The following is a 26,919-nucleotide window of genomic DNA, read 5'->3' as shown; positions in this document are numbered from 1 at the left end:
GTAAATGAAATGCTTGCTACATAAAATCAAATATTTGTCTTAACTTTAATGAGAAAAGTAGATTAACAGTCTTAGGGTTACTTTGTCCCTAAAGTGAATTTATAATAGAATCTGTGACTTTTCAAGACACAACATAGTATTGTAAAACAAAGTAAGATTCAGGAAAACTAACTTGGGGATTATTTCATAATGTATAAGCTAATCAGTTTCCAAAAAAATCATCCAAAGGTACTAGAAAATTCAATTCTTTCCTAGTATTTACAATACATGAATAAAAACATTTCTCTAAATGGTAAAATATTTATTAGGTTAGAAGACTAGTCATTCAGTGAGAATAACATTTTCTCTTTGAGAATTTCTTTTGGTTGCTAATTATTATAAATTATAACATATTATTAGTGACTTTTAAGAAGGTAGAATTCTGTGTTTCTTTTTTGTGTGTGTGTGCGTGGTACTGGGGATTGAACCCAGGGCCTTGTGCATATAAGGCAAGCACTCTACCAACTGAGCTATATCCCCAGGCCTCTAGCTGTTTCTTAAACTCTGATGTTATTTCTGATATGTCTTAAGATAATGCTGTATTTTTTTTAGGTTGGAAAGTGCTTCTGGATCTGTCTGACTGATAAAATCTTGTCTCTTTCTTGTTACTTTTCTTTTTTTTTTTTTTTTTTTTTTTTTTTTTTGTATTCCTGTTCCCAATTTGCATTTAGGTGTACAGGACCAATCAGTGTGCTGGCGAGTTTGTTGTGACATTTCCTCGTGCCTATCACTCTGGATTTAACCAGGGCTACAACTTTGCTGAAGCTGTGAACTTCTGTACTGCTGACTGGGTCTGTTCTATAGCAAGTGGCTGTTGTACGTCCACTAACACTATAAAATGCAACTTAGTTGCCGTATTTGCTTAACTGGGTTCTGGGTGGTGTCCATGAATATTTCAGTATAGATGAGTGACTGTTGTAATTTAAAAGTATAGATTTCATCACATTATTTGGAAGAGTTTTTGGCTCTTTACTTCTCATCTGTTTGTTATTTTTCTCCATTCTTTTGAACTTTAGATGGTCAGTTGATTGTTTTCTGAGGGAGTATATAGTTCCTTTAGATTTTGCTTTATCTGAGCACTTTGGAATCTTAAAATGTGTAAATGATAATGCCAGTGATTACTGCTTTGCTTTTGTTTGAGATAGATGTCAAACATACTTCATGCCTGTAATCCCAGCAATCCCCGCTGCTCAGGAGGCTGAGGCAGAAGGATCAACAGTTCAAAGCCAGCCTCAGCAAAAGCGAGTCACTAGTAACTCAAACTCTGTCGCTAAATAAAATATAAAATAGGGCTGGGGATGTGACTCAGTGATTGAGTGCCCCTGAGTTCAATCCTTGGTACCAAAAACAAAATAAAAGCAAACCATAATTAGTTATGGTTACATTATATTGATTGGGAAAAGACTGCATATTTGTAATACCCACTGACTTCATTTTTCCTTTAGTGATGCAGATTTTTTTTTGCGGTACTGGGGATCGAACTCAGGGCCTTATGCTTGCAAGGCAAGCACTCTACCAGCTGAGCTATCTCCCTAGCCCGTGATGCAGGTTTTTGATGCTTCTCTGTTATGGAGAAAATTATTAGGTAATAGTGGATCTCATATTTTCTGTTCTTACCTAATTTATTAAATTACATGATTAACCATAGAGAGAATTTTTTGTTTTCTTGGCTAGTGAATTAGATGATATAAAGAACAGTCTTATCTTATTTTATTTTAATTTGGTTTTGAGACAGGGTCTTGCTATGTTGCCTTGGTTGTCCTCAAATTCCTGAACTCATTCTAGCCTCAGCCTCCAGAGTAGCTAGGACTGTGGGTATACACCATGCTGCATTGTGAACAGTTGTGTTTAGTTCAGTAATTTTAAACTTTGGGCTTTGGAATAGTTTATCATGAATATGAGTAAATTTGGGTTTTGCCTTGGGTTTGAGATCTGTTTTCAAAAATTCAGCTAACATTTATTGCCTGTTTTTGATGTACCTGGTACTTGACTAGGTTAAGGGTAGGAAGCAGGATGATTCATATGTGAGTTAGGGTTGGTTTCTGCCTTTAACATGCTCACTGTAACTGAATTTGATTTGGAGTAGCTCTTAATTTCACTGGGCCTAAGTTTCTTACTGAGTATATAAAGATACTAATAAATTCACTTTATAATCTTAAGCAGGTCAAATGTTGTGGGTGAGGGTCCTTGATAATCTTTAGAAGAAGATAGTGATATAATGAAAAGTTAAAATAGCTTTATCTCTGGAATAAGGCAGCGGTACTAATTTTTATAAGCTGCAAAGAATAATTCTGTTTTATGTGAATTCCTTTTAATAACTAAGAACTAAGAAAACCCTAGATTTTATTTTTATTTGTTTTTTGTTGTCTTTTGCTGTACTGGGAATTGATCCCAGGACCTTAAGCATGCTAGGCAACACTGTACCACTGAGCTACATCCCCATTCTTAACAGTTTGGTTTTTCTTTTACTTGCTCTTGTATTGTAGTAGTGTGAGAAATGTTTAAAAATTAAACATTTAAGAATTAAGATATGAGCGCTGGGGATATAGCTTCGTTGGTAGAGTGCTAACCCGGCAAGCACAAGGTCCTGGGTTCAATCCCCAGCACTGCAAAAAAAAAAAAAAAAAAAAAAAAGAATAGAATTAAGATATGAAAGAGTTATATGTTGTTAATAGATGATATTATTCCTAATCATACATTAAAAATACATATTTTTGGAAGTGATTGTTTCTTTAAAGAGCATGCCTGATTCAGAGATAACCTCATACTCTTTGAGTCCTGATTCCTCTCAGCCTTTCTCAAAAGGAGGTGATTTGGAAGGTTTTTAAAAGTTCGTTTTCTTATTTTCTGTCTTTTATTGTAGTTCCAAATACAAACAAAACAACTTTTAGCCATAGAAAAGAAGTAGAAGTTAGAATGGGTGTGCATGCTCATGTGTGTAGTGCGTTTAGTATCATACTTTGATTTTTAACTTGATCTTTGTAGAAATTTTCAGAAATTATCTTAAAGAATGTATTTTTTTGTTGTTGCTGTGGTTCTTTGTTTTGTGCTGTCGGGGTTCTAACCCACATCCTCGAGCATGTTAAGGCCATGCTCTTCCACTGAGCTATATACCTATTATTTACTGATTTATGAAAAGTGGTCTTTCAGCCATTTATTTCACTGTTAGGGAAACATAGTATTTAATTTCATTATTTCACTTCCCTGTTTTGTCTTTCTGCCAGGCTGGTTGTTATTTAAAAGGATTTCTAGATGATTCTAGATGAGAAAATTTAAACTGTCTTTTGCTTTTTTTCTTGCAAAAATATAAAAAGTTAGTGTGGTTTGCTTAAGTAGTATTCCTCCTCTCCTTTTTTTCTTTTCATTTCACTTTTTTTCTTCTGGTAGCATTTGTTTGATATTTTTTTCGTTCTAGGAATCTAAATACTTGTACTTAACCCTTTATGCCTGGAAATTTTACAATTCTTATTTTTACAATATTCATATTTTCCTATAAGAATAGCCATGTTAGACTGGTCTAATAGAGTTTGCCACTTCATTATATGCCAAGGAACCCTGATTCCTGATACACATAATAAGCAGAAAAATAACTTGTTAAATCCAAAGTTTAGCATCTCAGGTTATAGAAACTTTATGTGGGATGGGCCTTTGAAATTCTAACTGGTTCATAGCAGGTTTATTTATAATTGCTTCTTAGATGGAGATTTTATTCTGTCTTATATTGTCTGCTTTTTTTTTTTTTTTTTTTTTTTTTTTTTTGCGGTGCTGGGGATCGAACCCAGGGCCTTGTGCTTGCAAGGGAAACACTCTACCAGCTGAGCTATTTCCCCAACCCCCTGTCTTATATTAAAAAGGAGAATTTGAAGGATAAATAATGGTTCTATTCTGGAATATGTTATAAAAGTGATTTAATTTGGAAATCTCTCGTTTTTAGTTGCCTATTGGACGACAGTGTGTAAATCATTACCGCCGACTGAGGCGTCATTGTGTCTTTTCACATGAGGAACTCATTTTCAAGATGGCAGCAGATCCAGAATGTTTAGATGTGGGGCTGGCTGCTATGGTCTGCAAAGAATTGACTCTTATGACTGAAGAAGAAACACGTTTAAGGGAGTCTGTTGTACAAATGGTGAGTTTCCTGAACACACATCCTGTATGTTTTTCTTTCTTTTTTTTCCCTCCACATATCCTATAAATGATACTACTTATGGAATAAGAAAAAAACTGAACCTATGAAAAGAGTGTTTCACCTTTGTTCCCTTTAGATGTTGAACACAGAAGTCACTAATTTTTTATCATCTCCATTTTGTTTTCTTCACATTGAAAAGTCTTAGAAAACTTGATGTCATTATCTCTAGATTTTTAAAATTAGAATCCTATCAGGTAGAATTTCTTAGGTATGTATTTATCTTTTTAAATTTTCTAAGCTGAGTATGGTGGTACATGCCTATAATCCCAACTATTCAGAAGGCTGAAGTAGGAGGATCATAGTTCAAGGCCAGCCTGGGCAACTTAGTGAGACCATGTCTCAAAATTTAAAAAAGGATTGAGAGTATGGTCCATTGATACTTGCCTAGCATGTACAAAACCTGGTTACCCACTCCAGCAAAAATCTAACATATAGTGTTATTTCTTTAAACAAGAAAATTCAAATTCTTTTTTTCCCCTGAGTCTTATATTGTATAATAGTTATATTTTTAGTGATTGTACATGGTCAGATTACATTAATCTGTCCTTCCCCCTTGTAAGTAATTTAGTAATTTAATGAATAGGGAAGACTGAATAACCAGGGGTTAGGGCTTATTCTCCCCACCCTCCTTCCAGTACTGGGTGTTGAAACATGGGACTCTTGCATGCTAGGTAAGTGCTCTACCACAGAGTTACATTCAGCCCTATTTAGAAATTTTGAGACAGGATCTTTTACTGTATTGTGCAGGTTGTCCTTAAAGTTGGGATTCTCTTGCCTCAGCCTCCTGAGTATCTGGGATTACAAGTGTGTGCCACCGTCCCTGACAAGGGTTAGAATTTTGAATGCCTAGAATAAATGAAACATTTGAAACATTGAAATAAATGAGAAAAATCTGTGTCATAAGCCTTATATTGGCCCATTCTCTGTAATCATTCCTAAATAGCTAGCTTGCCTCACCCTTTTTTTTTCCTCCCTTCCCCCTGCCTCTTTCAGTGTTGGGAATCAAATGCAGGGCTTCGTAGATGCTGGGCAAGTGCTCTGTCACTGAGCTGCATCCCATCTCTCCCTCCTACTTCTGTAATGTTGCTCTTTCCTCTGTGCCTGATACTGTATCCCCACTTTTAAAACAGCTATTTTGAGGTATAATTGATATACAGTAAATTGCATGTTTAATATATTCAATTTGGTAAGTTTTGAGTCTCTCTGTGCCCAAGAAACCATTGCCACTGTCAAGATCATGAATATATCTGTCACCTCTAAAAGTTTCCTTTTAGTATAGAAACTAAAAGTTTCCTTTTTTTGGTATGTTCCATACCACCCTACTCCAAACTACTAATCTACTTTCTTTAGATTTTTATTAGTTTTATATGAATTGAATTACATAATTCATAAAATTTATGTTTTTGTCTTATTCCTTTTTTGAAAAAAACAGAGTCTCACTATGTTTCCTACACTGGTCTGGAACTCATTAACATGAGTGATCCTCCTGTCTAAGGCTTCCAAGTAGCTGAGACTACAGGCATATGCCATTGTGCCCATTTATCTAGCTTCTCTCACTCTGCTTAATTTCTTTGAGATTCATGAGTGGATGCACCCCAGGTTATTCATTCACTTGTGAATAAACATTTGGATTATTTCCAAATTTGGGCTGTTACAAATTAAACTGCTCTAGACATTTGGATACAAAATTTGTACTGTGATATATGCTTTCATTTCTCTTGGGTAAATAGTAAGAGTGGAATGGTTGGGTCACATGGTATGTGTATGTTTTAATTTTTTTTTCCCAAAACAATGCCCAGCTGTAAAGTAGTACTAGTATTTTACATTTCCCCCAGCAGTGTATGAGAGTTCCACTTGCCCTGCATCCTCACTGATACTGGGTGTAGTTAGGCTATTTAGCTTTCAACATTCTGATAGGTTTGTAGTGGTGTTTCATTGTGGTTTTAATTTTCATTTTCTTAATGTCTAATGATGTTTAACATCTTCTAGTATACTTATTTGCCATCTATTTATCTTTGGGGAGGATTCTCTTCAAATCTTTTGCTATATTTAGTAATTAAGGTGTTTTTTTTTTAATTGAATTTTCAGAGTTCTTTATATATTCCAGATACAAATTCTTTGCCAGATATGTGATTTGAAAGTATTTTTCCTAGGTTTGTGGTTTGACCTTTCCTTCTTTCTTCAACTGAGCTATATCCCCAGCCCTCTTTTTATGTTTAAAAAAATTTTTTTTTAATTTTTATTTTTACAAGACTGCATTTTGATTCATTGCACACAAATGGAGTACAACTTTTCATTTCTATGGTTGTACACAATGTAGATTCACATCATTCATGTAATCATGACCTTTCCTTTTCTTAACAGTATCTTTTTGAAGTGTAGACATTCTTCATTTTTATGAAGTTCAGCTTAATTTTTTTTTAAGGTTTGGACATTTGGTTGTATCTAAAACACCAACCCCAAAAGCCCAAAGTCCCAGAGATATTTTCTCCAGTGTTTTCTAGAAGTTTTATAGTTTTAGCTTTCATATTAAGGTATTTGACTTATTTCAATTTAGTTTTTTTTAAACTTTTTAGTTGTAGATGAACCCAATACCTTTATTTTATATATTTATCTATTTATATGTGGTGCTGAGGATTAAACCCAGTGCCTCACACATGCTAGGCAAGCACTCTGCCAATTGAGCTACACCTACAGACCTTCAAATGTAGTTTTGTATGTGGAGTGAGGTATGGATCAAAGTTTATTTTATTGCATGTATCACTTATACTTTCAAGTTCACTTAGGAGGATATTTGAGATCTCCTTTTTTAGGAGTTCAGATGTTTAATAGCTAAAAAAATACCCTGGTACGTTGTGCTGACATTTTATTTTTTGACATATGTTAGATGCTTACAGTAGAAGCCTGTTTTCCTTTGACTGAAATCAAGTTTTTTTGAAAGTAACCTTTCAGTTAGGGAAGTTTGTTTAATCTTAAAATTAAGAAGTTTGTGTGTATTTCTAAATTTATTTCAAAAACGACTAATAGTATATATTGTTAGATTTGAAGGATCTCAAGAGGAATGAGTATAGGTTTAAGCTAAGTGAAAATACTATAATGATATAGTGATTTGGATCTGAAAAGTAAAACTGATATTTCACTACTTTTTTTATAGGCATAAGTGGGAAAAATCTTAACCAGAATATAAAACTATATAGTAGAAATAATATTACTACACAATATTTAAAGCTGATTATTTTAAGAAGTTAGGTTAGTGGACTGAATGGTTAGATTTTGTTTTTTTTTTTTTTTGTTTGTTTCAGTTACCTGTGATAGAAACAAGAAAAACACAAGATACATGTAGATTTTTACAAGAATTTACTTTTTTGAAGATATATGACAATATGCTTGGTAGTTAATATTCCCACTTTAAAATATTGCCGCTTTATACCTTTGTTCTCAAACATTTAATTTTATTATACTTTTAAAAAATGGAATTTCTTTTTGTGGGAGTCTTAATTTTGAAATTTAAATATATTGGGTTGGTACTCATCTCATATTTCATTTAACCTGAGGGTTTTTTTTTGTGTGTGTGTGTGTGTGTGTGTGTGTGTGTACTAGGAATTGAACCCAGTGATGCTTTGCCACTGAGCTACATTCCTAGCTCTTTTTATTTTTTGAGGCAGGTTTTCACTAAGTTGCTTAGGGCCTAAGGTGCCGAGGATGGCCTCAAACTTGGGATCCTCCTGCCTCAGCCTTTCAAGTCTCTGGGATTATAGGCATGTGCTACATGTGCTGCTGTGCTGCTGGGCAGCTAACCTGAGTTTTTAATGGTGCATTATTTTTTTATTTTTCATAATTTGAATATATCACATTTTCTGATCCTCTACTATGTTATTTATGACACTTTCATCAAATTTCTCTATAAACCCTTTTCCTTTATAGGAAAATCCCTTGCTGGGATTACAGGTGTGCGCCAAGATGCCCAGCTATGTCTTTCCTATCTTGAGAGAAGTTTTCATTTTACCTTTTCCTAGTAATCTTCAAGAGTGGATTTCCTATGACCAGTGCTCTTATTTCCTGTTTATCCTTTCATCATTACCATCATTCTGTTCTTATCGTATTTTTGAGGTTCTGTAAGTTTACTAGTGGTAACTTTATTATCAATCCCAGTGTTTTTTTTTTTCCTTCTGTCTTCTATTCCCATTATCTCTTTATTGTACTATATATTGTTTCTTTGGTTTCTTTTCCTAACATTTGCTCTACTCTTTTCTCCAGCCTCTTTGATCACCTTGCCATTACTTCTAATTATCTTTTCCCTCATCTCCTCAGCTGCCATCTGGAAATACCATACTCTACTGCCAGCACCCTTTTACAAACTATTTTTTTTTTCTTAATTGTGCACTAAGTGCTAGGATCATGATATAAAAAGTTGGTGTGGACTTGACTTGTCCATTTCCCTCATAGTTATCTCTTATGTTATTTAAGGTTTTTGTTGTTGTTTTGACAGTGTCTCTTATTACTCTTCTCACCCCTCTTTTTCCTTACTTCTATGCCATCCTGGTTCAATTCCATAATTTTCTCATCTGGATTATTTAAAATAGCCTTTTAATTTATATCTCTAGCTTGCTTCTTTTCTCTTTTTCCTGATAATTTATGATTTTTCAAAATATATTATCAGACATGTAAGCCTTAGAATATGTTAGAATGTATTGCAAGAAAAATTTGTTGGTTAGAAAATTTGAAGAAATGGGCAGTTAGGAAGATAAATGGGATTCTTTACTACATAACTTATCTGATCCCTTAATATCCTTATGCTAACGGTTAATCTCTAAAGTGTGAGGGACGTAATCTAGAGCATTATCCAAAAAATAATTTTATGTTTAGGGTATCTTTTAGGATTAATACCCCTTAAAGTATGTACACTTTGTGAAATGGTGTAGAATTTCTTGAAGCAACCAGAAATCTTGTTAGTTGCCACATTAATGTAGCTGTTCTGAAGCTGTATAAATTCTTATAAACTAAAAACTTCTGTGATTCATTTTGGAAAAATTTGTTTTTAAAGAAAATACTAAATGCTAACTTGGGAAAATTTGAAGATAGGAGAGTATAGCCAGTAGTCAGTCTAGATTAATCAAAACCAAAATGAATGATGAAGGAACTAGATGGTCTCTGCCAGTGAAAAAATTATCAGGTTCCCACCTTGTTTAATGAAAAAAAAAAAATTGCTCTTACAGCAAAATTGGGTTTACAAGTACTTTGCTCAAATAAGCAGAAACCATAAAGGGAACTCTTGTGTAATAAATGGAAGTGTTGGTAGAATGCACTTCAAATGCTGTTACTTTCTGTTTTATTTAACTTTCTTCTGTTGACATTTTGTTGAAGTATTTTGATTTTCATAGTTCTAGTAACTTTATACTTCTTTGTCCTTGCATATGTTTGTACACATCAATGTTATCTTCAGATTACTAATTTATCTGGTTCAAATTATGGGAGCAGTAATTTTTTAAAAATTAATCTTTTTATTGTTTTAAAGACAAAAAAAAAAAAAAAAAACGCACATAAATCCTGTGTTGTGTGTGTGTATCTTCATGAATTATGTGGTACATCTTTTCCTCAGCACTCAGGTCAAGAAATAGAAGTTAGTCAGCTATCCCCAAAACTGACAAACTTTATTTCTTGACCTGACAGCCTTATAGTTCTTAACCTCCCAGTTAAAATTTCCCTTCTCTCCTCCAAAAACTGTCTTGACTTTTGTAGTAATTCTTTCCTTGCTTATCTTTATAGTTTTATCACTCAAATATATATATTCTGCAACAGCGAAGTTTAAGTTTTGCCCAGTTTTAAAGATTCAGTCATAAAAAAAATAGTCATGGTTACTTTTAGGAAGTATTTTCATGTCATACCATTGTACCTTCCATATTTATGCCTTAAATCAGAGATATATCTGTAGAAAAATACAACTTAAGTTCTTTGCTTTAAAAACTGGAAAGACTTGATCTGGTGACATAAATTATATTTCAGGGTGTCTTGATGTCAGAAGAAGAAGTGTTTGAACTTGTTCCTGATGATGAGCGACAGTGTTCAGCATGCAGAACAACATGTTTTCTCTCTGCTCTCACATGCTCCTGCAATCCTGAGCGGCTCGTATGTCTCTACCATCCAAATGATTTGTGTCCCTGCCCCATGCAGAAGAAATGTCTTAGGTATCCAAAAGTAACTTCTAAAACTAATATTACTTAAAACAAAACAAAAAAACAAATCTTAATGTTGTTCTTAGTCATTCCTTTCCTCAACCCTAAACTGCTGGTAATTTACTTTTTTTTTTTTTTGTACCAGGGATTGAACCCAGGAGGGCTTTACCACTGAGCCACATCCTCATCCCTTTTTATTTATTTTATTTTGAGGCAGGGTTTCACTAAGTTGCTTAAGGCCTTACTAAGTTTCTGAGGCTGGCTTTGAATTCTCGATCCTCCTGCCTTAGCACTGCTGGGATTAAAGGCATGTGCTACCATGCCTGGCTGGTAACAGCTTTCCTACTTGAGGGTCACTCCTTTAAAGTTGGCCCTAAATGTTGCAGCTAAAATTCGTTTTTTTACTAGTTAATTCCATATGTTCCTTAATTTTCTATGCATTTAAACTGTGGACTTGTTTTTGATTGTCTCCCTCTCTCTTTTTTTGAAACCCTTTATTATCCAGGCTGGCCTTAAACTTGTAATACTCTTGTCTTAGCCTCCTAAAAACCGGGGTGATAATCCTGCATCGCCACACCTGGTTCAGTTTTCTCTTATTGTGAACCAAGATTCCATTCCCCTGGCCATTGTACTTTACTTAAACTGATTATACTTAAAATTTAATTTGCTTTCAAGTCATTGGATTTTGAAGTTTTTATTTGTGTGTGTATGTGTATGTCTGTGTGTTTCTTGATTTTTTTTTTTTTTGTAGATATCGCTACCCACTAGAAGATCTCCCTTCTCTTCTTTATGGTGTAAAAGTCAGGGCACAGTCTTACGACACTTGGGTCAGTCGAGTTACAGAAGCATTATCTGCTAACTTCAGCCACAAAAAAGGTTAATTTTTCTTCTTTTGTATAATATACTGAAATCATTATTGCTTTTAAAGAGGCAAAAGTTTTAAGTTTTTTTTTTTTTAAACTAATGGGTTAGTTGAACATAGGCTTAATTTTCTACTTGAAAATCTTAATGTAAATGAAAAAACTGACCTAAAATGGGACAAATAACTTGCAGTAGATATATTTTTGGTGGAGCCTTTGCTAGCCAGTGGATCAACACTGAAGCCTTTTTTGAAAGAGAAGTGGCCTTATCTGAGAGAAATCATCTGTAGGCATTTGGAATGGGCACCTGGTCAGAGTTTTTATTGCATTGGAGAGATTTTCATATCTGTGGTATGTTGAGTGAGGTTTGTGAGGAATTTAGAATGGTTTTGTCTATGATCATAGCATATGCCTTTTTATTTATTTTTACAGATCTGATTGAATTGCGAGTAATGCTGGAGGATGCCGAGGATAGAAAATACCCAGAGAATGAGCTCTTTCGAAAACTCAGGGATGCTGTAAAAGAAGCTGAGACTTGCGCTTCTGTGGCTCAGCTACTTCTGAGCAAAAAACAGAAACACAGGTAAACCTAAAGAGAGTTTAATTTCCAGTGGTTTTCTGTTTCTTTCAGATTAAAACCCAAAGTTTTAACTGACCTATGAAACCCTACATTATCATTGACCTCTTATGGCCATGTCTCTCCCAATAATGCCCCAGTCTTCTGATACTCCTTCTCTCACTCCCTCAAATTGTCAGAAACTTTTAACTTCTTTTTTATTTAAAAATTTTATTTGTACTTGTAGATAGACAGAATGCCTTTATTTTATTTGTTTATTTTTGTGCAGTTGTGAGAATTGAACCCAGTGCCTCCCACATGCCAGGCAATAACTCGGCCCCAGCTCAGAAACTTTTACAGTCATTAACTCATTGAAACTCAAATATTTTAGAGTTCTGTATTCTTAAGAGCTCGTGTGCATTAGAAACTTCCTGCTATACTCAATTTTTAAAATTGATTTACTGTGTTTCAGTTATACTTATTTAAATAGAGGATCAGCCAGATACAGTGGTGTACATCTGTTATCCCAGCAACTTGGGAGTCTGAGGCAAGAGGATGGCAAGTTCAAAGCCAACCTCACCAACTTAGTAAGGCTCTAAGCAACTTAGCAAAACTCTATCTCAAAATAAAAATAAAAAGGACCAGGGATGTGGTTCAGTGGTTAAGTGCCCATGGATTCATTCCCTGGTACCAAGAATAAATAAAAACAAATAAATGTATAGAAGCTCTGACCTAAAATTAATGTAAAAAATTTTTATGTTTACTTAGTTTCAGAATTTTAAAAGGTACAAAGGCTGAGAATAAAACCAAAAAACTCCCTACTAAATAATCTTAAATAACAGTATATATACAAGAAAAGAAACCAACAGAACAAAAAAACTAGACATACAAGTTTGTTAAACCAAAACAGTAGCCCATATTATGTAGGATATTACCCAAGAAAAGAATTTTACACTTTACCTTTACTTGTCGTGGTGGCCCACACCTGTAATCCCAATGACTTGGAAGGCTGAAGCAGGAGGATCATGCGTTCAAAGCCAGCCTCAGCAAGTTAGCGGGACTCTAAGTAACTCAGGGAGACCCTGTTCTAAATACAATACAAAAAAAGGACTAGGGATGTGGCTCAGTGGTTCAGTGCCCTTGGTTCAATCCCTGGTACCTAAAAAATAAAAAAAAAAAGCCACTTTCTTGGACAGGCCTTCTTAAAATCCTTTATAAAACTGCAACCCTATCCTTCTTTCCTTCTTTGTTTTAATTCTAACCCTCTCACCTTTTGATACACCAGTTTATTTAATGTCATCTCTTCCATTCTCTCTCCCTTTTTTTGTGGTACTGGGGATGGAACCCACGGGGCACATCCCAGCCCCTTTTTATCTTTTGAGTCAGGGTCTCATTAAGTTGTTTAGTGCCTTGCTAAGTTGCTGAGGCTGGCTTTGAATTTGTGATCTTCTTGCCTCAGCTTCCCGAGTTGCTGGAATTACAGGCGTGAGCCAGCACACATGACCATCTCCTCCATTTTTCCCTCTCCCCACTAGAATGTCAGAGATTTTGGTCTTTATTGTTATATTTCTTGTCTTATAAATATAGCATATAGTCGATGTACAATAAATATTTGTAAATAAATTAATGTTACTACCAACTAAAGGCAGGTGGTGGCAAAGAGTAATCTTGATGGGTGCAGAAGCTGTGATTAGTTAAGGAGCATAGAAGAGTACACCCTTGATTTAATGTAATTCATATGCATTAGCTTTAGTATTTCATAGTCATTCCAACATATTCCTTATATCTGGATAGCTTTTGTCTGTAGTACTGTCATATCGAGTTTTAAGTTTGTGAATTTTTTTTTTTTTTAAATCTACCATTTTATCAGAGAATCTTTGAGACTTTTTTTGGTACTGGGGATTGAACCCAGGGGTGCTGTACCACACTGAACTACATACCCAGATCTTTTTATTTTAGTTTGAGATAGAGTTTTGCTATATTGCTTAGGGCCTAATTTGCTGAGGCTGACCTTGAACTTGCGATCTTCCTGCCTTAACCTCCCAAGTTGCTGGGATTACAGGTGTGTACTACAGCACCTGACTCTTTAAAGAGATATTGCACAGTAGATCTTGTCACTTAATGATTACTGAATTCCTTGGGGAATCCATTAAAAGCTTAGAGACCCTTTTAGAAAAATGAATGTACACCCAAGATTTTGAAACAGTTTCAGGTGACCTTTAACCTAAGGCAGGTTAAAGGTCCTTGTTTCAGATTGTAGACACCTTTATATACAGGATTTAGTTTTATTACCTTAATATGGGTGAATTTATTTAATGTTGGAGATATTTAGCACTTATTGATTGGGAGAAATGTGACTTGGAGAGTTGAATTTTAGAGTCATTGATTGAAGAGCTTAAAAATTTGTTTTGAAGTGATTTCCTTATAATTGAATCTGTCCAACACCAGGATTCTAAGATTGCTTAGGTTTGAATTCTGAATAGACTAAGAGCCCTATTTTATATCAGAATGACTGAATTTTTCTTACTTACGGTTCAATATTATTTCACAATAGGCAGAGCCCAGATGTTGGAAGGACTCGGACCAAACTGACAGTAGAAGAATTGAAGGCTTTTGTCCAACAACTATTTAGTCTTCCATGTGTCATCAGCCAAGCTCGACAAGTAAAGGTGAAGTGTAAAATTCTTTTCTTGGGTAATATCTTACATAATATGGGCTACTGTTTTGGTTTAACAAACTTGTATGTCTAGTTTTTTTGTTCTGTTGGTTTCTTTCCTTGTATATATACTGTTACTTAAGATTATTTAGTAGGGAGTTTTTTGGTTTTATTCTCAGCCTTTGTACCTTTTAAAATTATGAAACTAAGTAAACATAAAAATTTTTTACATTAATTTTAGGTCAGAGCTTCTATACATTTATTTATGTTTTTATTTATTCTTGGTACCAGGGAATGAATCCATGGGCACTTAACCACTGAACCACATCCCTGGTCCTTTTTATTTTTATTTTGAGATAGAGTCTTGCTAAATTGCTTAGAGCCTTACTAAGTTGGTGAGGTTGGCTTTGAACTTGCCATCCTCTTGCCTCAGACTCCCAAGTTGCTGGGATAACAGATGTGCCACTGTACCTGGCTGATCCTCTATTTAAATAAGTATAACTGAAACACAGTAAATCAATTTTAAAAATTGAGTATAGCAGGAAGTTTCTAATGCACACGAGCTCTTAAGAATACAGAACTCTGATATATTTGAGTTTCGTTGAATCAATGACTATAAAATTTCTAAAGTATGTTAGTCTGTACAGTGAGTAATATTTTGATAGTTTTTGTATTTTGGAGGTGGCTAGAATGTCTAAAATAGTTTTTATGAAGGTTATCAACTTATAAAATCTTGTATAAATTGTGATCTTTTCTTACTCCATTTCATAAGAACATTTTGGTGTTAGCTACTTTCTTTTTTGAATGACTTTTCTTCTGTAAACTTTTGTGATACCACACATTCCTTCTCTTACTTCTCTTTGCTATTTTTTCCTTCTCCTTAGCTTGACTAGTGAGTGTTGGAATGTATTAGGAGTCTCAACCCACCCACCCTTTTTCCTTCCTCCTTCCCTCCCTTCTTCCCTCCCTTCCTACTTCCCTCCCTCCCTCCCTTCTTTCCTTCCTTCCTTCCTTCCTCCTACCTTTTTTCTTTTTTTAACCAGGGATCGAACCCAGGGGCACTTACCCAGTGAGCTACATTCCCAGCCCATTTGGTATTTTATTTAGAGACAGGGTTTCACTGAATTGTTTTGGACCTTGTCAGCGATTTCTTTACTCTAAGTGTAACCTCTTCTGATACCTTCTTTGTTTGTCCAGTGTCATTAAATGTCACCTATACTTGGTTGATTCCCAAATCTCTAGCTTTCATTGTCCTTCTTCTTTTCTACGGACTTGTATATTCAGATTCATACTCTACATTTCTTGGCAGACTAATAGGTATCTTAACCTTTTAACTAGTCAAATAAATCAAAATCCATGAGTCCTTTATATTCCTATACTCCATGTCCAGTCTCTTAAGTGCCGCTATTACCTCCAAAATGTATTCCACAGTGAACCATGTTTTTATCATCATGTCTGATTAAAATTACTCTAGTATCATCATTGTTTGAAATTGCCCTGTGTCAGTAGCATCTGTGTCTTGTATTATTGCAATAGCCTCTTAGCTGCTTTTTCCTCTGCTTTTGTCCGTAGCAGTTTATTTTTTGTTCGGTAGCCAGAGTGTGTATCTAAAATATAACTCAAATCATAGCACTCACTTGTAGTTAATATCCTCCAGTGGTTTCCCAAAGCCATTATAATGAAATCCAAACTCAGAGTCCATAGACATTTTGTAATCTGAGCTCTGATTATTCTTTGTCTCTCTCTCATCCACTTGTAATAGCACATCAAGCTCATTTCTTTTTAAAAACTTTTGTAATTAATATTTGCCCTGCCTGAACTTTTTTCTACCAGATCTGCATATAGTTCCTACTCCCACTCCCTTGTTTTAGATTTGGCTGACTGTCTTCTGTGACTTCCATTGCTGAGAAATGTGCCTCTTGCTCCTTTGGTCATTCTATGTTGTGTTGCCTTATTTTATTTTCAGAATACCTAATACTAACAAACATTTTTTTTCATATGTTTACTGTCTGGCCACCTATATTAGAATATATGGCTCCCTGGAGACAAGGACTTTTTGCATGTCTTCAGTACTGTGTGCCTAGAGCAGTGGCTACATCTAAGTTAGCAGTCATTAAATATTAATTGAATGAATCAATTGTATTTTTTTAATATATTTTTATTAGTTGTTGATGGGCCTTTATTTTATTTACTTATTTATATGTGGTGCTGGAATCAAACCCAGTGCCTCACACATGCTAGGCAAGTGCTCTACCACTGAGCCACAACCCCAGCCCTGAATCAATTGTATTTTTAGAATAAAATTTTAGAATTACTGAGAAGCTTAATGAATTTAACTATCATATCTAAATATTTGATGCTATAATGGCAAGATTATCAGAGTCTAGAATTGATAGTTTGCCTCTGAACTTTGTTCTATTCCATGTTTATTTTGTATCTTTAATTTGCCTTTTTTTTTTTTTTTGCACTTTGCTGGGGATGGAACTCAGGGCCTTGTATATTCTAGAGAAGTATTCTCCAACTCAGCTATAGCCTCAACCAAAATTTTGTGAAATTTTTTTTTAACCTATTCAGAATTTGCTGGATGATGTAGAAGAATTTCATGAACGTGCTCAGGAGGCCATGATGGATGAAACCCCAGACTCTTCCAAACTTCAGATGTTGATAGACATGGGTTCTAGTCTCTATGTGGAGCTACCTGAATTACCTCGACTAAAGCAAGAGCTACAGCAGGCTCGGTGGTTGGATGACGTTAGATTGACCTTGTCAGATCCACAACAAGTCACTTTGGATGTCATGAAGAAACTGATTGACTCTGGAGTAGGGTTAGCACCCCACCATGCTGTGGAGAAAGCAATGGCTGAACTACAGGAGCTTCTCACTGTCTCTGAACGATGGGAAGAAAAGGCTAAGGTCTGCCTACAGGCAAGGTGAACATATATTTTGGTGACTGTTGCCTTTTTAATAACCAAGGTAGAAGGAATAATGGGAAGGAGGAATATAAGAGCCTATTTTATTACATGTTTATTTAAATGTTTTGTGCCTCCTGGACTAGTCACTAAGTTATCAAATGGTGCTGTAAGTATGTAGATTGTTTCACAGATGTGGGAACTATTTTGCAGAGTACTTTGTTAGGTAAATTTAAGTGATACAAAGTAGTGTTTTGTGTAGAGCCACAATTAATGATATAGTTAGGAAGTAATAATTATGAAGCTCATTGAACTATCTTATTGAGAGGTATGGAAAAATATAGGAACAAAGGAGAGGTCTGAGCTTGAATGGTCAGTTGAAGCTTGAGAGAAAAATAAGAATTTGGCGAGAGCTTTGAAGAATGAGTAGGATTGAAGTGAGGGGAAAATAAGAGAAATGCCATAAACAAAGTTTAAGGACTATGAAGGATATGTTCAGGTGACAGAAAATAAATGTGTTACTAGACTGAAAGTTTTTGCAGGAAAGTAATAAGAGATAGGAATCAGGTTAGCCAGTTGCATTAGCATTGGTATCCCATTGGACTTCATGAGATTTAAGTAAAGAGGTCATCATATTTGACTGTATCAGTTAATTTGGCTAGTAATTAACCATGGAGTTTTTTGTGAAAGCATTTCTCTAGCAGCTAAGATTAACATTTACATAATTTTCTATTATGAGGATGAGAAAATGGATTGCTCAGAGCATTTACATGGTTATTAAGTGACAGTTGAAATTTAGACTGTTGCAATCCTCCCAAAGTATCTATGCACTTAACTACTTTGGAAACATTTGAAGGAAACTCTTTAGGTGTCTTAATTAACACAGCTCTGCTGAGTTAAGAGGAGTCTCCATGGATGTTGGATTCTTTGCTCTTCAGGTGCCATGCCAAATGTGTACTAAAATTTATTCATAACTTTTCCTACCTGAAATATTCAAATTACTTTGTGTCTTCAGATTCATAATGTTCCCAGAGGTGGAAGCATATTAAATAGGTGAAGCTAAATGATTTTGGAATATAAAACTATGATTTGGTATATCTGATGCAACTGATAGTAGTCCACTAAAAGAAGTTTTATTGGGAGTAATATTTGAAAATGTTCTTTTCCTAATCTCTTGTATTTAATTAGTCACCAAGTTCTGATGCTTTTGCATCCAAAATATCTCACATCTCTCAGTTCCAGTGTCACTGAACTAAATATAGTCCTTTTATATTTTCCTTTTATCTTTGATGTACAGTTAATATTTATGGAATACCTACCATGTATCTTGCACTATTTCTAAGTTCTATGGAGACAGTAGTGAATAAGACACTTAAGGTCCTCTGCTATCATAAAACTAACATTCTAGTGAGGAGAGAGAGAGGAATGAATGGGTTACTTTTCAGATAATTAGTGTCATGAAGAAAATAAAATATGAAGAAACAGGTTAGTGGAGAATGGTGGGAGGTAGAATTTCTCTTTTCCATCTTCTGTTAGAATTATCTTTCTGAAACACATCCTTAATATTTTTGATCTCATAGCTTTGGTTATTAAGTTCTTACCATTTTTTTCTTGGTATCTTTCTTCTTTACCTTTGGCCTTCTGTCTTCCTTTTCAAATAGTGGTTTTCCTCAAGATTCTAGCCTAGATCTTTTTGTTTTTTCACTCTCTTTGGTCTCCCTGAAAATTTCATTGGCTCCATTTACCATCTTTACACTGAATAACTCCTAAATTCTTATCCATAATATAAATTTCTTTCATGGATAACCTGCTTTTTAGATAATTCCAGTAAATGTCCCTGAAAGTACCTCAAATTCCTTGTATCTAAATTGGATTAACTCCTTCTCATACCACCCCCCTTCTTTGTTTCTTTATTCTGTGAAATATAACATCTTTTACATATTTGAACAAGCAGGCACTTGAGTAGCTAACTTTAACTCCTCCTTTAAATTCAATCATATTAATTGTATTTCTTCAGTGTTTTTCTTCATTAGGTTTAGAATTCTAGGGTTTTTTTTTTAGTTCTTTTGTACAGGGATTGAACCTGGGGTGCTTAACATCCCCAGCCCTTCTTTATATTTGATTTAGAGACAGGGTCTCACTAAGTTGCTGAGGCTGGCTTTGAACTGTGCTTGCTTGTTTTGTTCTGTGGAGCACTGTTAGCACTGCCTGTTCTCTGTGGTGTACTTCCACCACCCCTGCCCTGTCCTTTATTCAGAAAGAATGAGAAAGCTTAAATGTCATTCAGCAAGGCTTCTTTCACCTGTCAAGTCAATTAGGTCTTTCTACTATGTATTATGGTAGCACCTTTACCTACCTTTATCATTGCAGTTATCATAGTGCATCATAACTCCTTATGAATAATCCTTCCCACAAGATTAAAAAATTTCATGAATGATGAAACCATTCTGCCTTTGAAGCTCCCCATTGCTTTACATAGTGAAATTTATGGCTCTCAAAATTTCTAATCCGCTTGCATCTTTTTTTCCTGCCAAATTCCCTTTACTCCACCTGCCTCCCTGCATTTACCACACTCCCCTTCATCTGAAACTGAACTACCAGCTTCCTTTTTTTTTTTTTTTTTTTCCACACACAGAAACCTTTATTTACAGTTGAAAATCTAAACAGACAATCATGGTTCTGAATCTGTGATACTTCCAGGGTATCTCTTGATCAAATGGGGCCACAGCAGGCAGGAGAGCAAATACAGAGGCTAGGTCAGTTTATGTGACTCAAGAACATCACCCAGATCAAGGAATGATCTGATTCAGTCTTGGTCTGAACTGTATTTCCCCACACTGCGAGATTACCACAGGCAAATTGCTTATTGTTGGGGCCTGTGGGTACATTGTCAGTATTTTTCATCACATGAAGTCCATCAATGATTTTCCCTGTGGAAGGTGCTCCCTTTGTATCTCATTGGCACCCATGTTTTTTGTAACCAAAAATAAGTAGACTTGGAGTAATGACAGGTAATCATAGACCTTTTCAATTTAAGACATACTAGAGGCAAAAGAATTTTTCTAATTTCTCCAGTGCAGAACTGCCTGTAGTTCTCAGCCATCTTAGGGCATATCTGTAAACAGTTCTGTCTTCATGAGGCCAGCTTCATAGCCACCATTGATGACATCCTCAACTTCTTTTTAAATAGTTCTTCATACCTTTGTTCTCCTGGTTTTGATTCTTTAACCTTTCATTTGATAAAATCATACTTCTTTTTTAAAATTCATATTTATTGTAAACAAATGGGATACATCTTGTTTCTCTGTTTGTACATGAAGTAGAGGCATACTGTTTTTGTAATCATACATTTACCTAGGGTAATAGTTTTTGATTCATTCTGTTATTTTTTTTTTCTTCCCACCCTCCCCTCCCACCCTCTTATCCCTCTATACAGTCCTTCCTAAAATCATAGTTCTTTAAGGCCTGGGTCAAAGCTCTTAATTCTTTTGGGCAGAAGTAATTGCTACTTCTCACAGTTGTGAGTCCATAGTAATTTTGTTCTTAATTCCTAGTATAATTCTTATATTGTATTCTGATTGAGAATAAGGTCTGTGCTTTATTCCTCTGTTTAGTTATTAATGAATGTAGTAAGTTAAATGTACATGGTTAACATTAATAGATTTCTCGTCTATTGCCTTCTCTCCTGCTAATAATTATGCATCTCTGACCATTTCAGGTATTGTAGAGAGCTAGAGTAGAGGCAGTCCAGTGCTGGGTAGTAAAAGGAGCTTGGTACTGAGACTTATTCTCAATCAGTACTTCAGGTGTGTCATTTATTACATTAAATGGGGAAAACAGTGTATCTTTCTTTGAGTTAAAGTTCTCTTATTTATAAAGCAAACATAAAGATGATAACTGATTTGCCTCCTTTATAGAATTGTGGTAGGAATTAAATGAAATCATTTATATCAATATTCTCTACACATTATAAAGTACTATTTAAATGTCGGTATTATTTTGACTTTCCTCATGCTTCTCATTCTGTTTTTATTGTTCTTTTAGACCTAGGCATAGTGTGACCAGTTTAGAAAGCATTGTGAATGAAGCTAAGAACATTCCAGCTTTTCTACCCAATGTGTTGTCCCTAAAAGAAGCCTTACAAAAGGCTCGAGAATGGACAGCTAAAGTAGAAGCTATTCAGGTAAGGAGACTTTTGTATTAACCTACCCATCATGTAGTACCCATCTTAGAAATTAAACCTTTAAACCTGTAATTCTTTAGAATAGAATAATCATAGTAAAATAATAATGGTACTTAAAATTCACTTACTATGTCTGATTTTGTAATAAATATTATCTACTTAAACATTACTAAGTTTTTTATGAAAAATGATAGAATTAGCAATTCAACTCTTACTAGTAGGTTGTTTTTTTTTAACCTGCTATATATTCTTAGAATCTTTTTCTAAGCACAAACTAATGTTAAAGTAAGAGGCAGAATTAACATTTACTAAGCACCACAATACTCTGGGGTACTAAAACACCTGAAAAGATGTTTGGGAGCAGGAATATAAGGGAAAATGTATAAAGAAGGATAGGACTCTGGGGGCTTGGGTTGTGACTCAGTGGTAGAGTGCTCATCTAGCACATGTAAGGCATGGGTTCAATCCTCAGCCCTACGTAATAAAGAAACAAAAATAATAGCATATGGAGTGAAAAAAAAATAGAACTCTGGCTTCAAAATAGCAAATTTTCTAGGTGGATAGACATATCATACATCTGTAGTTAAAAACAGTGAAGTCAGTGCTAAAAGTGTGCTTAGACTATAAAAAAACATTAGACAGCATCTACAGTAATATATATATATATATATATATATATATATATATTCTTAATCATAGAAATATCTCCAAAGAAAAGGAAGGTCAAATCACTTTCAGTTAACTGCTGCCCCTACAAAGAATATGTTCTAGGTATTAAGTTATAATGACTTCTCTTTTACTTTCTGAATTTTCAGTTGACTTTTTCTGGGACTTCCTTAACTGCCACTGTTTCTTTTCTTTTAAAAATTACCTGTTTTCAGGGCTGGGGTTGTGACTCAGTGGTACAGTGCTTGCCTAGCATGTTTGAGGCACTGGGTTTGATTCTCAGTACTACATATAAATAAATAAAATAAAAATTCGTGGACAAATATTTTTAAAAATTACCTGTTTTCATCAGGGCAGTTTCTTTGTTTTGTCTTTGACCTGTTTTAGGCAGTTGGTTGTTAACAGAATTTGATAATTCTTAAAGATGATTTATGATTGAAAGACCTAGTTGACCAAGCTGTCCTGTATCTCCTTTGTAATTTTGAAATAATTATTTCTCTTAGGCTAATACCTTCATTGTAGTACTGACTTTTAGGCTCAGAGTGAGAGTCTGTTAATAGGCAGACTTTTCTTTAGAATAGTTGGGTTTGGAGTAGGCTAGGTCTAGACTTACCCAGAAGGTGTTTTAAATATAGTCAAATAGCTGTGGTTGGGTACAAACCGGGGATAATAGTAATAAATGTTATTTCTTTTCTTTCTTTCTGTTTTTTTTCTTTTCTTTTTTTTTTTTTTTTTTTTTGGTACCTGGGATTGAACTTGGGCACTTAACCACTGAATCACATTTCCAGCCCTTTTTATATTTTATTTAGATACAAGTTCTCACTAAGTTGCCTAGGGCCTCTGCAAGTTGCTGAACTTTGGATCCTCCTGCCTCACCTCTGAGCCACTGGAATTACAGGCGTTCACCACCACACCTGGATATAAATGTTATTTCTTAATCCTAAACTGTGTCTGAGTTTTTTGATCTATTCCAGTTAGCTCTCCTTACCCTGGTACCATAGTGATTAAATTATGTCATTATAATATTTCATAGGACTAAAATCTCTGTGTTATTCTTTTTTTAAAAATTCATAGATCTTTTTCCTGTTTGTTATTCTGTACGCTTCAGTGTATCTCTTCAAAATGAGTTTACAGGCAATTGTTTCAATTAGATAGGTGAGAAATAACTTTACTGGAATGTAGTATTTAAGTTCTAGAGATAACAGTGGCTTTGTTATTTGGCAGTGTAGAAACATTGTTAACTTACAAGGAAAATACTCATTCTTATCTCTGTTTATATAACATAAAATGGAGGTGGTTATTAGAACTAAAGTACTGCTTAAAAGATCTGTATTCATAGAAAATTAAATTTGTCTGTAATGGTACACTTGATTTCCATACTGTAGAAATGATGATTCCATTGTCCTAGATGGCATTAAATACTTGTTTCCATCAATTAGAAAATTAATTTCCTCATTCCTAATTGTATTTATGTATGTCTGTTCCTCAGATTGTCCTTTGAACTAATTTTTATATCTTACTGGTTCTCTCATTATTAAAGTAGATAAGATCTTTGACCACATGTTCATTTAAAAAATGAATATATATAGAAGACCAAAAGAATAGAGGAAGGGATTGAGAGGGAGGGAGGAGGGAAGAGCCTGGGGAAATACTGGGGAATTATGCATAATTATGCATAATTTGGTAGATATATATTATGCTATATATGTATATATACACACAGATATGCTACATATACATATGCTATATATATAAATATGTATATATGTACATATATATGAATCATATATATACACATAGATATACACACACTACACTAATTAAAATAACAATCTCAGTGGCTTGGGAGGCTGAGGCAGGAGGATTTCAAGTTCAGAGCCAACCTCAGCGACTTATCAAGACTGTCTCAAAATAAAAAATTCAAAATGAATTGGGGTGTGGCCCTGGGTTTAATCTCCAGTACCACCCTCCCCCCACAAAAAACGATAACTTTAGTAATAGAAGATAGTTACTAGAATAGAGCAAACAGATTGGGAAGATACTTGGTTAAATTATATTATGTGTATTTAAAAAAATGGCATAAGGAATCTCACTATTATGTATAATTATAATGCACCAATTAAAAAAATTAAAATTAATTTATGAATAACTTTTTTAAAAATAGGGCATTGAAAGTTATATTAATTAAGAAATACAATTCATTTTATTTAATACAAAAAATCAACACTAAACTTTTTGTAAAATTCTTCCAATAGGATATTGCCAGGCTGCCTAAAAGAACTCAAATTGTGTGAGAATCTATTTTTGTTTTGCAGAGTGGTAGCAACTATGCTTACTTGGAGCAGCTTGAGAGTTTATCTGCTAAAGGGCGCCCTATCCCTGTGCGCCTTGATGCACTGCCCCAAGTGGAGTCACAGGTAGCAGCAGCACGGGCATGGAGAGAACGAACTGGACGGACCTTTCTTAAGAAGAATTCCAGCCATACGTTGTTACAGGTGAAGAATACTTTGTATGTACTTCAGCACTTTAATCAGCAGCTGATAAATACCTATAGGTAGCAGTAGTATTGGTAAGGGTTGTTTTCAGTGTGTCTGGTCATTGTGACAAGTGATTCCTATTAGTAATATCGGATGTTGACCTGAAATATAAAGCCTTAGTCTGATTCATTTCTGGTTAATTTCATGCATTGTCCAGTAAAAGCAACCAATCTGGGTCATATATCTGTTATTAAAGTCTGTCACTGAAAGATTATCTTTCTCAGAAGCACAAATTTAAACTAAAACTTACTGTCCTTTTTATCTTGAGCACTCGAACATAGTAGTTAAGAACATAGGCTTTGGAATAAGATCGTTTCAGGTTTGAGAACTGGCTCCCTTACCAACACTATATCCTTGGATAAGGAGCTTCCTTTCTGAGTTTCAGTTTCCCTTGTTTGTAAAATGTGGAAAATAATACCTACTACCCAAAGTTGTTCTGAAGATTGAATTAGGTAAGCTTGTATAAAAATTCTTTAAAAAGTGCCTGGGACATGGTGAATGGTCTATAAATGGTTAGTTTCACTTTTTAAGATTGTTTTGAAAATGACAGGTTCATATTTTGGTTTTATTTTTGTAGGTGCTAAGTCCCCGGACTGACATTGGTATATATGGGAGTGGTAAAAACAGAAGGAAAAAAGTAAAAGAACTAATAGAAAAAGAAAAGAAAAGGACCTGGATCTTGAGCCTTTGAGTGATCTGGAGGAAGGACTGGAAGAAACCAGGGATACAGCTATGGTGGTAAGAAACTATGTAATGGGACTGGAGTTGTGACTCAGTGGTGGAGTACTTGCCTGACATTTGTGAGGCCCTGGGTTGGATACTCAGCACCACATATAAATAAATACAATTTAAAAAAATCCATTGACAACTAAAAATATATATTTAAAAAAGAAACTATGTAATACACATTGAGTTTGCTTTCTGAATGCAAAATTCTGTGGAGATGTTAGCAGGTTTACTGTCTTTAACTTTTTATTTTCATATACTTCTCTTTTTTTTTTAATGTTTATAATGGTAGTGTAAAGACGTTTACTGTTTTGCTTTCTTCCCCAAATTGTTTTATCTTTTCCACATCTCTGTTCTTTATTGTTATTTTAATAGTTGTGTCATATTTCATCAGAGTTGCCCATAATTTGCTAAGTAGTTTTTTTCTTCTTTTTTTTTTTTGAATGCTGAGCATTAAACCCAGGGCATGTCTCATGCTAGGCAGGTGTTCTGCCACTTAGCTATACCCTTAGTCTGCTGAATAGTTTTCTAACATGGAACAATTTGCCTGTTAATAAGTTTCCTATTGTAAATAATAAAGTGAACTTCTTTGTATAGTTCTTACTTTTTAAAAATTATTTTCCTAGTCTTGATTAATCTTACAACTAGAATTGCTTGGTTAGAATTTAATAGCATTTTGTGACTCTATGCTATTATCCTTTTCAAAGGAATCGCACCAGTTTACTGATGCCAGTTGTTTTTAAAAATGTCTCCCTTCTCTTAGCATTAAACAGTATAGTGAATGATACCAAGTGCTCAGTAAAATAATCATAGCTATGAGAATAATGATTTTTTTGAGAGTAGAGGAATGTGTTAAGATAACTAGGAACCTGAGGAAATAGAGCAAAAATAAAAATTAGTTTGGGAAATATATAATAGTAGGGAATTGCATATACTAAGTAACTTAATATGGCTCTTGTTGCCTACAAAGGATCCTATTTTGAGGCCATGAGAATGATCTCTTATGAGAGTCTGCCTAACAGGTCAATCTTACCAGACAAGTAGAACTGGAAATTATTTCAAAATTATTTCAGAGCTACCAGTAACTTAAAAAGAAAATGCACTGATAATATTTATGATAATTAAATTTTGTTTGCTCTTATTTGTTGAAATGAGTTTCATAAAACACTGTTGTAACTGATCGTCAGACTTTTTCTATTTATAAATGAAATAGAGGCCTTCTAGAGAGATAAAAATTTATTTGTATAGAACTTCCCTCAGGGAATGAATTACAGAGAAATGGGAAACTAATACTTATTGGGTATTTACCTTGTGTTGGGTACCAGTTAGGCATTTTTGTATATTAGTTTATTTATTCCTTAAAACAGTAAGATGAGGTTGGTGGTGTGTCTGCATTTTTCAGAAAACAGATTTTAAAAATGTACT

At 34.4% G+C, this 26,919-nt stretch overlaps 1 protein-coding gene and 1 non-coding gene across 2 annotated transcripts in view; one reads left to right on the top strand and one right to left on the bottom strand.

Moving 5' to 3' along the window:
- The window catches only part of Kdm5a (lysine demethylase 5A), an 80,286-nt gene that overhangs the window by 31,711 nt on the left and 21,656 nt on the right, over positions 1-26,919 (top strand). The window contains 11 exon segments of the mRNA XM_047548292.1: positions 711-830; positions 3,974-4,168; positions 10,232-10,413; positions 11,153-11,277; positions 11,694-11,844; positions 14,372-14,486; positions 17,048-17,403; positions 21,427-21,565; positions 24,547-24,726; positions 25,346-25,424; positions 25,427-25,506. Coding sequence (XP_047404248.1) covers positions 711-830; positions 3,974-4,168; positions 10,232-10,413; positions 11,153-11,277; positions 11,694-11,844; positions 14,372-14,486; positions 17,048-17,403; positions 21,427-21,565; positions 24,547-24,726; positions 25,346-25,424; positions 25,427-25,506 — 1,722 coding nt within the window.
- Positions 446-519, bottom strand: Trnai-uau (transfer RNA isoleucine (anticodon UAU)). The gene has a single exon. It is a non-coding gene; the product is annotated as a tRNA-Ile (tRNA).

The sequence above is a fragment of the Sciurus carolinensis genome, chromosome 4, assembly GCF_902686445.1.
Source record: "Sciurus carolinensis chromosome 4, mSciCar1.2, whole genome shotgun sequence".
Taxonomy (NCBI): Eukaryota; Metazoa; Chordata; class Mammalia; order Rodentia; family Sciuridae; genus Sciurus; species Sciurus carolinensis.
The sequence above is the reverse complement of the archived record's forward strand: the minus strand, read 5'-3'. Positions and strand labels throughout refer to the sequence as shown.